This window comes from Apodemus sylvaticus, chromosome 8 (genome assembly GCF_947179515.1).
Source record: "Apodemus sylvaticus chromosome 8, mApoSyl1.1, whole genome shotgun sequence".
Lineage (NCBI taxonomy): Eukaryota > Metazoa > Chordata > Mammalia > Rodentia > Muridae > Apodemus > Apodemus sylvaticus.
This window is the reverse complement of record NC_067479.1, coordinates 26,012,372-26,025,448: the sequence shown is the minus strand read 5'-3', so window position 1 is coordinate 26,025,448 and position 13,077 is coordinate 26,012,372. Positions and strand designations below refer to the sequence as shown.

The 13,077-nt window shown below is 41.4% G+C and overlaps 1 protein-coding gene across 8 annotated transcripts in view; it reads right to left on the bottom strand.

Annotated features, from left to right (window-relative positions):
• The window catches only part of Klf12 (KLF transcription factor 12), a 409,277-nt gene that overhangs the window by 59,415 nt on the left and 336,785 nt on the right, over positions 1-13,077 (bottom strand). For 7 of the 8 annotated variants that reach the window (XM_052190787.1, XM_052190791.1, XM_052190789.1 and 4 more), the window contains one exon: positions 12,118-12,180. In XM_052190787.1, coding sequence (XP_052046747.1) covers positions 12,118-12,180 — 63 coding nt within the window. Of the gene's footprint in view, positions 1-323; positions 2,075-12,117; positions 12,181-13,077 lie in introns of those variants that run through there. The other variant, XM_052190795.1, reaches the window with a different exon arrangement.

Below are 13,077 nucleotides of genomic sequence, written 5' to 3'. Positions count from 1 at the left end.
GGCTATAAGACTTGGCTATGGCTGGTTGAATTTTAATCTGCTCTGCTCTAGCAAAAAAGACATTCTTGCTATATTTTCCTGCAGTGGAAATGGTTGTAAAGAGACTGCAGGTTTGCTTCAGATCAACAGCAGATGGGATTTGCTCCCTTGATCTCAAACTCTGCTCTCCAACCACTGTGCCGCTCAGTTGTTCGTCATATATATTCAAAACCAGACCAGTTTTAAAGGCGTTAAAATATTTACTGGAGAATACAATCTATGTTTATTGCCTTCAGAGGTCACATCTCCCTCTGTGGCCAATTATATATATATATATATATATATATATATATATATTTGATACAGGATTTTTCTGTATAGATCTGGCTGTCCTGGAGATTACTCTGTAGACCAGGCTGGTCTTGAACTCAGAAATCCGCCTGCCTTTGCCTCCCAGAGTGTTGGGATTACAGGCATGGGCCACCACTGCCCAGCTACTGTGGCCAATTATAACAGTAGATTTTCTTGGGCGGTCACTTCCTGTAAACTGTCTTCAATAAGACCCTTTTCAGGGCTCCGGGTTCATGGGGTCTCAGCTTGCTGCAATCTTGGGTTCTAGCTTCTTAGTTCTTGGAAATATAAACGATTTGACTCTTTACAACAACATAGACTGACATTCCTCTCGTTGCTGCTTAAAATTCAGCACCTGTTGAATAAGCTGATCGACTAAAGAACAAAGTTATCTAGCCTTCATTCAAGCCAAAATGGCATGCCCATTAATCCTGTTAAACCCTGGATCCAGCATTGAAATCATGTTTCAAATCCAGAGTTGCAATGTCTGAGGGTATTTGTGCTTTGGAAGCCATCACAGTAACAATTACAAGGTCAGTTTTCAAATCCATTACTATAAACCACAAACAAACTCATTTAATTATTATACTCAAAGGACACGGATTTGTTGTTTTGTTTTTCAGAGTCACACAACACTCATTCAGTAGGAGAACCTTCTTTATCAGACTAATTACAACTACAAGGAGATATAAAATGCAAGCTTTTATTAATCAAGCCTGTTTCCCTCAGCCATGAAGAACTGACAGGCAGAGCACAAGCAAAGAGATGGGCGTCCTCCTGCATAAGCCCATTGACGAAAACCAGGATCAGATGGAGAAAGGATGGTCTCCAAAGGCAGTCGGTGGCAAGGAGTGAAGTCGGAACCCCTTGAGATAGTATGTGGCTCATGGAAACAAGGAATGGAGAGAAACGGGGAAAAGTTTCGCGTTGTTAAAGCAGAAGGTTTACTTAAGAGAAACATGAAAGAGACAGACAAGGCCACAGAGGTATGTTTTCCCAACTTGCCTCATATGGCTTATAAAGGCCTCTCCCACAAAGTCCCCTTCCTTTGGTATCAGATTATCCCTATAAATTAAATAGGCAAGAGCACGAAGAACTCAGCGTTGTCTCCGCATCTCATACTGAGGCAGTGACAGAGCAGGTGTCACAGTGAGCTTCAGAACTACACGCCCGTTTCCCACCACACGCACACTTCAAACACTTTGTCAAGCACAGTAGTTACAAACAGGCAAGGGACGGAGGTTATGCGATTGATGTTTAGGAATTGCTAATAGGAGGAAACCCCTTCTGGCTTCCCGGATCTGAGCTCGTGTGCTATGTTAAGGGCTCTGGATTTCCAAATCATTGCAAAGCACAGCTAAGCTAGGAATCCAGGAGTAATTCCACTGGCCTTTGGCAGTGATCACTAGGCATGGTGGAAGTGAGTCCAGGGAGGAAGAAAGACCTTCTATTGAGAGATGCCAGTGAGGAGCTTAAAGGAGTCCACCCAGCTGAGGATGGATGGCAAGGGTGTGTGAAAGGAGGAGGAGTTGAGACACGTGTAGCTCCAGGGTCAAATTCACGCAGGTTCTAGTATGCTCCTGGATGCTATTGCAGCTTCCTCCAAAACACTAGGTTTGAAGGGCCGTGCCAGCCTATGCAACTTCTTCATAGGCTTTCACTTGACTCGGGTGAGGCTCGGGGGTACTATCCTCATGCTCGTGTTTCCAGGACTCCAGCCACACAGGTGCCCCTGCCTCCTGTCCTGTTTTAGGAAAAAGTAAAATTGCATGAGCCACACAATTTGATGAGAAGTGGGGCATCCCTAGTGGAAATTTTAGGATAATATTTGAAAAAGATAGCCCAGCCAGAGTGTGGAAAAGAGACTGTCCTCTAGCTTGCAAACGGCTCACAATGCACTGTGGAGGACGGACGAAGACTTTCCCGGAGTTAGAACTAACTGCAGGAACATAAACAAGGCTGCCAAAAGCAAAGAGGGAAAAAACAAAAACAAAAGCCCAGAGCCACTACGATCTTATGGGGAATTCGGGCACAGTTTTAAAGGAGGCTAGAAGGGCAAATGAGTCTAGTCCTGTTTAGAGGTGGAGACAAAGTCCCTAGATTGCATTTTGGTTTTAGGATTGTATGACATCAATCTTTTACAGCACGCTCAGCGATACCTACTGCCACCTCTAGGTGGCAGCAATTCTCTTCCGTTCTTAACACAGCTGCCTGTGGCCTTTGTTTCTGTTCTCCAAGGTAATTCCATACTTCCTTGTCTTTCACAAATAAATACTATGCAGTTTGGGGAAGATTACGGTAAATCACGTCCACTGAAGGACATCAGTCCATTCTTTAGTTAAGTTACAGGGCTTTGCAAACTACACAAAATAATTCAGGTCTAAAGTGAAAAAATAACAGGAGTGTGTTTGCTTGTCTCTTGCATTCCGACAAAAAGTAGTCTTTTTCTTTGCAGATGTTTAAGGAAATGATTAGAGAAATGGACAAGACCTATGGAACTTAAGAGATTTCTATTTTGCAAGAATATTAATATTACCATATGGGTGATTAAAGTCATTGCTTTTTGTTTTTGTTTTTAAACAGGCTGTACGTTGATGTGCTGGTTTATAAATGCTCTCCATATTTTGTACCTCAGGGGAGCAGTTCCAATGTTCACATAATGACAAGGACACAGAATGCTGCTCTTCTGGACAAACTGAAGGAAAAACTGCATTCTGCCCTACGAGTTCCCTTTCTGTTTAGCTGTGGCACATACCCTTTCTAGAACATATATTTACTGATCGTATTGAACCATACCTGCTCTTAAACATACCTATAGGCCCAGGATTCTAAATTGTTTGAGTTAAGAAAGGCCAGAGAGAACTGAAGCAAACTGTAGCCTCATCAGAGTGTGTGGTAAATACTAAGCATGTGAATGAATGACCAGAGTGGCAGGAAACAGATTGTTTTTATATGAAGCCAAAATGGGATGGTTGCTAAAGATCTAGCTTTATGAAGCGCTTTCTTTCAAGATGCTCCAGGGAGGAGTACGATCTCCTAAGCACCTCGCTGAGACTGTCACTGGTTGGGCCTGGCACTCTTTGACTGATGCGAGAGAAATACTGGGATGCGGAAGTTCAAAGGTAAATGTACCCACCAGAACACAAGCTTCCGGCCATGTGCTTTCTGCACCTCCCAGGAGGCTCTGCTGTCCTCTGCCCATTTTTAGTATCAACATAATGTGCGTTTTCCATTTAGAGGGAGCATTTCCGATTGCGTGATTCAATGTTACAGAGAGGGACTGCGGTGATTAGAATGAAACAGTGTGTGCTCCGAGGAAAGGCTCTGCATGTGTTCTGCCTGAGCATCTTTATGTTCTTCTGGCCATCAAATAACAGGGTAACACTTTGTTTAGCTACTGATAATAGAATATCTTGGTATCATTGGAAAGATGAGAAACTACAGCCTCCCAGGGATATTATTCAGGTTCCCAATTCCTAACTCTGACAGCTTCTTTGCTTTTTGAACAGAAGGGAAAACTGAAGGTGGCCAGCCTACGACTTCTCCATGGCTTGCCACTAAAACCTCCTTGTCCTTCAGGAAACAACAACCCTTTTCCCTCCCTTTCCTCCTGAAATAGCCTTAGTCCTGTTAACGCTCACACCCTCCCTTTTTTGGCCAAGGACTAGATACAACCCAGTCTGAAGCCCATCATAATGACCCATCTTCCATTATGCCGAGTTTGAGGGGCAGTGTGAAGGTGCTGGGCTGGGGCCCTCTGGGTCAGAGCTGGCCTGCTAAGTCTTTCCTCTGGACCTGGCCTGCTGCTCTGAGTCAGGGCTTCTTCTTCTACTTCCCTTCACTCTATCCTCTTCTAGAGTTCCTGAATTCCTTGATTTATAGCAGTCAGATTCACTTAGTTGTCTTTACTTCTAACTGGAGACTCCCATCTGATGAAGGAAGCTAAGGTGAATGGAAACTTAGAGATAATGGCTTCTCCAGAATGGCCCGTGGATTCTGCAGAATGGCCAGTGGATTCCAGCAGAATAGACAGTGGATTCCAGCAGAATAGACAGTGGATTTTGCAGAATGGACAGTGGATTCCAGCAGAATAGACAGTGGATTCCAGCAGAAGGGACAGTGGATTCTGCAGAATGGACAGTGGATTCTGCAGAATGGACAGTGGATTCCAGCAGAATGGGCAGCTAATTAGCTGTGAATTTATATAGCTGGGACCAATGATACTGAGTTGTTATAAATATTTTGATAAATGCATCATCTATTGCCCTTTTAAGATATTAAAAGATACATATATTAGGATGTCTTGCTATACCAACACATGTTAATGGTTTTAGGTAAATGATCAAGAAACTTTATAAAAACCAGTGGCCAGATATAACTGTCACAATAATATGCAAGTATGTTTTATTGAAATGATTGATAACTTGGTTATCTTGTGTCCATGATGAGTCCTCTGAGTATGCGAAAAGAGGGGGGTGGTATATGCAGATCATAATAAATTTATAGTCCATGCAACAGCCCTACTGGTAGGCCTTTTGCAGTTATTACTGCACCATTCCCAGCATCTTCATAGATACAGTGAGAGCTTTGACTGGGCTTCCATTCTAGCTGTTTTTCTCTCAAATACTTATATGGAACATAGCTCTCTCTCTCTCTCTCTCTCTGTCTCCCTCCCTCCCTCCCTCTCCCCCCTCTCTTTCTCTCTCTTCTCTTTTGCTTACATTAGCCAAATTTTCTGTTGAACATTATAGTAAAAGAATAAGTTTCTCAGTCGGCTGTCTTGGTACACATCTGTAATCCCAGAACTTGACAGGAAGAAGATATAGATTTCAATGTAGCCTTAGCTACATGAGATATAGGCTAGCCTGGGCTACACCAGACCCCTCCTCATACCCCTAAACAAAAGCGTAGTCAATGGTATTATTATATGGAACACATACTTATTTTCATATTGGAACATACCATTTTATGCAATGCATATATTAATAATTCCGTTTGTTCAGATTTCATTATAACATTATTTATTTTAAACTTTACTATCTGAGCAGGTTTCAAAGGGAAAGGAGTCTGACAGGATAACAACATGATGTAATTTTAAATTCGGTAAGCAATAGCACTTGTTGCTTTTCCAGAATAAGTTGGGAGCATGTGCAGTTTAAATACTCATTGCAGTATAAACTGTACCTCGCAAATTAAAATTATATGAAGAGTCACCAAACACTAGAACTAAGCAAATCACTTTAGAGCATAAATTAATGTCCTCGTTAGTGTGAGAATGACGCGTTATTTTGATAGTTAGATACCTGGTAGTTCTATACCTTGATAGTCCTATACCTATTTGGGTTGAACAGATAAGATGAACCAACAAGAACTGGTGGCCTGTGTGTCCATATGCCAGGTCTGCAGTGTGACGTTTACATATGGTTCTGCACTGAGGGCTAATGAATGCAAAACATTCACACACTTGTAACTGAAAAAAAAAACCAAAATCTCAGACTTGGTGACCTCCGTGGCTCAGCATGATCTTATAGCCCCAATTCTCATATAATTAAGAAAATAACTACAGAAAATAACCTAGCTTAATTTCTTTTTCACATCATCTTTATTGTGGTGAAAGAGATATTCAGCTGACATCAGCAGGAACAGGACCAACTTGCTATTTTCATCATGAAGGTCTCTTGCTGAAATTCTGGGTAATAGGAGAATTTAAGAAAATCAGACCAAAGTTTTTTTTTTTTAAATAAAATCAATTTGAAGATGAAACACAGAATTTAAGTACATGTAATTGTCACCAAGGTAAAACAAGGTAGCTGATGCTACCAAAGAATGAACTAAGCCAGATGTGGTACATCTGGCCATAACTCCAGCACTAGGAGAGCTGATGTGGAAAGAGCGGGGATTGGACGGCAGAGAGTTTGAAGTTAGCTTGCGCTCAAAATAATGAAATAACCATAATAAACAATCAGAGATACATGAGCAGGTGTAAAACATTGAAATAGCTGTGGATTCAGATAGACTGAAACGTAGTTTCCCCTAGAGGCGTACTTTTTATTGTAATCAGGGTGAAAGTGCAAATAGGTTTGCTAGTTATATCATCTGTGGCCCATTTATAGGAGAAAGCTTTCTTCTAAACCAAACTCAAAGGCTTATTGAGGCTTATTTACCAAGTCACATGGGCTGGAAAAAAATCACAAATGGCGAGGCATTTATGCAACGGGAATCATCATATAATGAGCTCTACCCATGGTATCCATGCTTTTGTTCTCTGTCAAGAAATAATTAACAGGACACAATCGCTATTGCCCATAAATATGGTCAAAACATTGGCGGGAGTATTTGTAACTCGCTTTCGAGCAGTAATGGCTTCATCGTCCTTATTTTCCCTGTTAGGCTGACATTACTGTAGTGGGAATTTCCTAGACAAAGCCTTCTGCTTAGTAGCAAATGGATGTGACATAGGATTGAAGGTTTTCCCCAGTTTCCAAATTGGGAGACAACTACCACATGGTGGAAAGACTATTTAGACAGGTGAGCAGGAACTTGGATCTATGCCCAGGTTTGAAGCTTTCCTTTTCTGTGTTGGGGTCTCTCATTTTTATCTGAGTAATGTGATGGGGTTGTCCTGAATTGGTGATGCATATACAACTTCGAACTTGGCAATTCGCAAATCTTTCTCTCTCCTTAAATGGCTGAATTTACATCAAATTTCTGAGCAGTTTCTCCCAGCAACAGCCTCAGTGTCCTCCTTTATTATGGGAAAAAGTTTAAACAAGAAAGAATCATCTTGTTTTTATGGCAAAAAGAACTGGGGTTTTATCCCTCTCTGAGATTCCATGAAGGCAGTCGTATGGATATAAATATTTATACTTGATATAGCACATCTCCTACAGTAAAACATGTATGAATATGAACTTTCTGCCCTCTACAAAAACTTGTGACACACACACACACACACACACACACACTTCAAATATTCAATGTGATTCAATCCAGAATGCATAATTTGGTGGCTGGAGATGATTCAAATTAGGACTTTTCCTTGTCTATACAATCCTGGGCATACTGGTAAGAGAAAAATCATAATTGAGATAGTGATAGCAACATCTAATAGAGAAAATTACTTCTGCTTTCCTGAGGACAATTTCTATTAATGAGAAGAAATGCTTTACTTTCTGTATCAGCATAAAAATAACCATAAAGTTTCAATTATGTGGTACCAAGTATGAATGCACGCAGTGACTCATATAGACTCTGTTCAACCACTACCACTACTAAACAATGACCACTACCAGGTCCTTTAAATCTTTAGGAACAGGGAGGATTGGAGGGGGAAAAAGGAGAAGAGCTTTTGAACAACTAAGGATGCACAAATTCAGAGATCACCATGTTGTTAAGCACTAGCACAACTTACCAGTATCTGCAGCCATAACCTAACTTTAGTGTCTGTTTGACAAAAAATCCACAGATCCCCTCCTAGTACTCTTCTACAATACACATACACTCAAACACACAAATCCCCAATTTGTATTGCAGGTTTGAGAACATAATGGTGGATATCAGACTTGGAGATGGTCTCCCCTGTGGATTTGGTAGGAGGGAAGGTTCTGCCAAACATGTCTACAATGAATGGAACTCTAACTTCACATTAAGTGTTTCAACAGTGAGCTATCCCCGCTTGCCTGAAAGATGCTTTTTTTGCATTGCCATGTCCAAGAAAGAAGAAACGATGTCCTAAAAGAAGATAATAAAAGTTGGTGGAACAAGATGTCCTAAAATGTAGCAGTTTAGCATAAGAATTCCTGTGACACAAGGCAAAGGAAACGAAGCAGCTATAGGCTGGAGAGGTAGCTAAGTATTGTAAGAGAATGTACTGCTCTTCCCAAGGACCAGAGTTTGGGTCCCAGTACTAATGATGGGTGATTCACAATAGCCTCCAGCTCCAAGGATCAAAGGAAGTCGTCTGTTCTCTGTGGACACCTGCGTACCACACCCCTGCCCCCACACACATGAAAGCAAATCTTTATAAAAAAGCAGATATGAGAAAACCTTTCCTCCCAGAAGGACAGAATCATCGCTACCAGGAAAGACACCTATATCAATCTAGAGATGACACTGAGGGACCCCACCTGCGCAGCTTTCCCCTCTCATTAGAGTCCCCTACATAGCTAACATTCCATAGCCTGCCATCCCTAGAAGCCCAAGGTCCGCTCTCTTTGTCTGATCATCTCTTAAAACAAAACAAAGCAAAACAAAATGAAACAAAGCCTCTGGTAAGATGCTATGGACACTACAGAAGCGTAGGTTCCACCTGTCACTCACTCTGAGCCACTTGTGGGTTTATTCCCCCACTAATGAGGAGTGAATGCATTCATAAGTCTTCGATTTTCTTATCATAGCCTCTCTCTTGTTAGTCACATCAACAGAATCTCAGCCTATGAACCAAAGGAGTAGTGCAAGGAAACTATTTTCCCCTCTCCCTTCTAATAGTTAATGGACACCTGCTTCTAGGAGCCATAGTATAAGATAGAGGAGAAATTCCATGCATGGCTCAGAGAAAGACATTCATATGCCTAAAGCCCAAAGGGTCAACAATCCCCCAATCAACTATTCCACAGTACAAGGCAGTGAGGGGAGGGGACTTGTATCTGGACTGGCCCACTTTCTTCTGTTGGCTCTTTATTAAATTAATCATATAATGACCTAGGTTTCTTTACTGCTGTGATGTTATCCTTTGTAGGAAGGTCTTCCTTTCATTCCTTAATCCCTGGAAGTTAACACACAGCTCAAATCTGGCTGCATCTTAGCATCTGTCACTGGACCCCATAAGCTCTGGTGCCCTGGTTCTGTCCCTGAACGTGAACACAATGTTAATGTGTTTCCTTTTGGTTTTGGCAGATGTTGTTTGTTTTGAAAAGACATCCGTGCCCACATATTTCTTCCTCCAGAGCGCTGTAACCAGGAAAGGGGCTAGTGGATACTTGCCTGTGTCAGGATTATGCAGAGGAAAACGCTACTTAAAAATTTTTCAACTTGCTTTACTCAATAATAATCAATGGTTTAGGGACTGTCAGGCACAGCCATTGCCTTCCAGAACCTACTCAGTGGACATCAAACTCCACAGTGGAAGTTCAAGCTTTTCCAATATTTATGGATTTTTTTAAATTGCCCAGTTGAAGAACAGCCTTAACTGACTGGAGCACTGGCTATCCCAGACATACAAGTCCACTGTTCTTAGGTCTCATGCATACTCTTAGGAGTTCTAACGACAGCAAAGCCAATCTAGTGATGAAGTTGACATCTAAGTCTACAAATTATCCCCAACTTCTATTTTGAGGCAAACAAATGTCTCTCGCCTGTACCCACTACTGCCCGATGAGTAGTTAAACTTTCTGAATTTTTCACAGTCAATATTTCACGACCAAGTATCAACCATTTATCACTTCGCTAGGAGCAGATGCTGGATGAATCATGGGCTTCGCCTTTGCAGGGTGATTTATCCATACACCAGAGTCACACTATTTACCTAAGGAAGATTCAAGGTAGTATAGATCATAGACAGTTTAGCTAGTGCCTGACCAAACAAGTTTATTTATTAAATCTATCTGTGCTCCGGTTAGAATCAATTTAGAAATGTCTCCATCTTCTTCCATGTCTGATTTCATCACTAAAGGACAGGACACAATAATATATCATCTCTGTTTTCCCTACTAACAATCTGTCTTTACCCCAGTGTATTCCCCTCTAAAGGACACAATAGCTCATCTCTGTTTTCCCTTATAACAATATATTAGTAGTTTTCTTTTTCTGGGCTGGATTTTCTTTTTCTTTTCTTTTTCGAGCACTGAGAATCAAATCCAGTACTTTGGAGTGTGCCAAGAAAGAACTCTAGCACTATGTTGTAGTCTCGGTTTTTGGAATTGGCTTCTGAGTTTCTTTCGTCCTACACATTTCCCCCTCAGTACTTCCACTCTCAGATTGGTCTTAAATACATGTGATAATTGATCCCTCTGAATTCTACACTGCAAACCCATGTCCACAGAGTCTCATCTTTATTCCATGAGATAACCAAAGCTTATCACACATGTATGTGAGCATGAGTGTCAGCATGAGTGTCCTGGGAGCATCAGGATGTAAGAGCATTGATGGGGTCTGTGTGTCACACAAACACACACATCCCTGCCCTACAAGCCATCTGAAGATAGAAACCAGGCTTTATTTATCTTTCTAATCCAGTGCTTGTAACCTAGGAGTGCCTAGGACATAAATAAATGCTGTTAAGTAAGTATGAGCTGAACGTTCTCAGGGCTAGTGGTAAAATCCTTTTCATGGATCCCTTATTTAAAGGTAAAACCATTTAGACATACCAGGCGACATGCTACAAATTTTATCAAGGAACAAATTACCTCTTGTGTAGAAAGAAAAAGGGAGAGAGAGAAAATATATTATCTTGTCAGTGTTTCCCATTCGGCGCTTCATAGCAACGGGGCGGAAACTGGATCTCGCGGCTGACCACATCCCTGGCATCGTCAGCTCAGGTTGCTCTCCTGAGTATCGCAGGCTCTCTTCAGGGAGTAAAGTTTCTTTGGTATAATGTGCCTTGCACCGTGGTGGAATGCAGTCTACACAGTGCGAACTGCACCTGGCCTCTCCCTTGCCTTCTCTCCGTATCTCCTGGCTTCTTAGTCTCTCGTCTTTCCAGGTCTGGCAGGGGACAGCTTGCTTTAAGGACCTAGCGTGACCATCAGGGATGCCCAGCCTTTGGGCGGGCAAACAAAAAGCTTCATTCCCCATGTTTCCTTTCCCTCTCTGAGACAGCGAAGTATAATATTTCACAAGAACACCAGGCTATTGTGAGGGCTAATTAGATTTAATGGGCAGTGGAGGCCAAACCGATCAGGTAATATTTAAAATGCCATTTTTATTTCTAAAAAGAAAAGAAAGCGAAAAAATAATCCTGGTTTAGAAATATAATTAATATGGAAGGGGAATCATTGGCACTCGTCTTCCCACATTAAACAAAAATCAGTTTCTAATCAAAATCCTTTCTAAGTATAATCAAACAGGGAAGAGAGAGAGATCTATGAATTTCCATCTATTTTTGAAGTACCATACACGACTCAATTCTTTCATTTTTCTTTCTTTTATCTTCTTTTCCATGATACATTATAAATTGAAAGGCTAATTTTGTGTAATAATATAAAATAATAGATTTCTGAACCAATATCTACTTCCTTGGTTTCACAAAAAAAAAAAAAAAAAACATTTTTGAAGTCATTTTGTTGTCTCCTCAAAGAATCATTTATCAAATGTCCTGTGGTTGAAACAACTTCGTGCCATTTCTTGGAAGTTCCACTTAGACTTTTATTAAAGAAGTTGTCACTTAAAGATCTTTGCATTGCCCTCCCAAACCCCCCTGCAAAAAAAGACAAGAGATATTCAAGGTCAAGGCTGAAGGAGGCTGGAGGTCATCTGAAGAGTAATTACCAAAATTAAGAAACAGATTAATTAGCTGCAAATTTTCAGGGGAAGCTAAAGGTGACACTGTTTTCAAAGGTGAAATGGCTGTTCCTGGGAAGTTCGATTACATCTGTTATGGAAAAGATGTTGCAAGAGTGATGATGATCAATGAAGTGTCTGAAGAGCAGGGGGATTCCATCAACGTCTGTGTGTTGGTTTATTCCAGGCAAGTCTGGGATTTGTAAGACACCGACTGCTTCAGTACACAAAACAAAACCCCCACAGCAAGAAAGGAGTTGCAGCTACTAATAAATTAGCTTGTATACTCACCAAGCAAACTTCTGGTTATTCATTCGATTTCCTCGGACCCTGGATACCGGGGATGGATGTACCCTGTCAAACAGACAAGAGTAAGTCAGTGATTGAGAAACCATGTTTCTCACTGCAAACAGGAAAGCGCACTGTCTGTTTCATCAGTGAACTCTTTCTCAGGTTTACTTCCTTGGTTCTCCCTGTGAACCTGACCGGCTCTTCATAAACAGGTGCAATTAATTAAATTCCCATGCCTGCTTTGTTGTTTATTTCTCCTGAGGTAACAAGGTGCCACACATTAACTGCAGAACCAAGAATTTCATTGAACAGATGTACTCTCTAGCAGAATAGTTTCTGAAGATGTAATTCTTGCCTGGGGGTAAGAGTGCATATAGTATATGGAGGGCATGGTACCTGCCCTCTGTGAGCCCTCTTAGGTCCGTTCCCATGGAGACTGCACAAAGAGACAATGAAGTGGTCATTCCTTAGCTCAATTTCTACATGTAAAAGTTACAAAAACAGCAGGACTTCACCCACATGTCCAAGCACAGGGTATTTGTGGACAGGATGGAATGGAAGGGTGAACAGTTATTTCCAGGAGACAGGCTTTCTGGAATTTATGTTTCTGGATTTGAGTTCTGGAAGGCAAAGTGAATTCAAAGTGCTAGCCGGGTAATAGAAGTCAATATATAGCTTCCCAGTCTTCTTGGGTTGGAGTCATGCAGCGTTTGAGTTCAAAGCATCCAGGAACTGTTGGCACTCTCCAATTAGAAACGGCCCCAGCTTTTTTAGTTACCAGCTGCCAAAGCACTGTGGCCTACTTCAGCTGCCTTGTGGCTGCCTTCTTGCTTTGGACTGATGGTTTGCCTGCGATTCCTGAGATCGAGCCATTGTTTCAGCCGGAGTCCTCTTCCCAAGTCTTCACACCCACACATTACTTTCATTTAAGTCAAGGAAGGATGAAGGAAAGAAACAAAA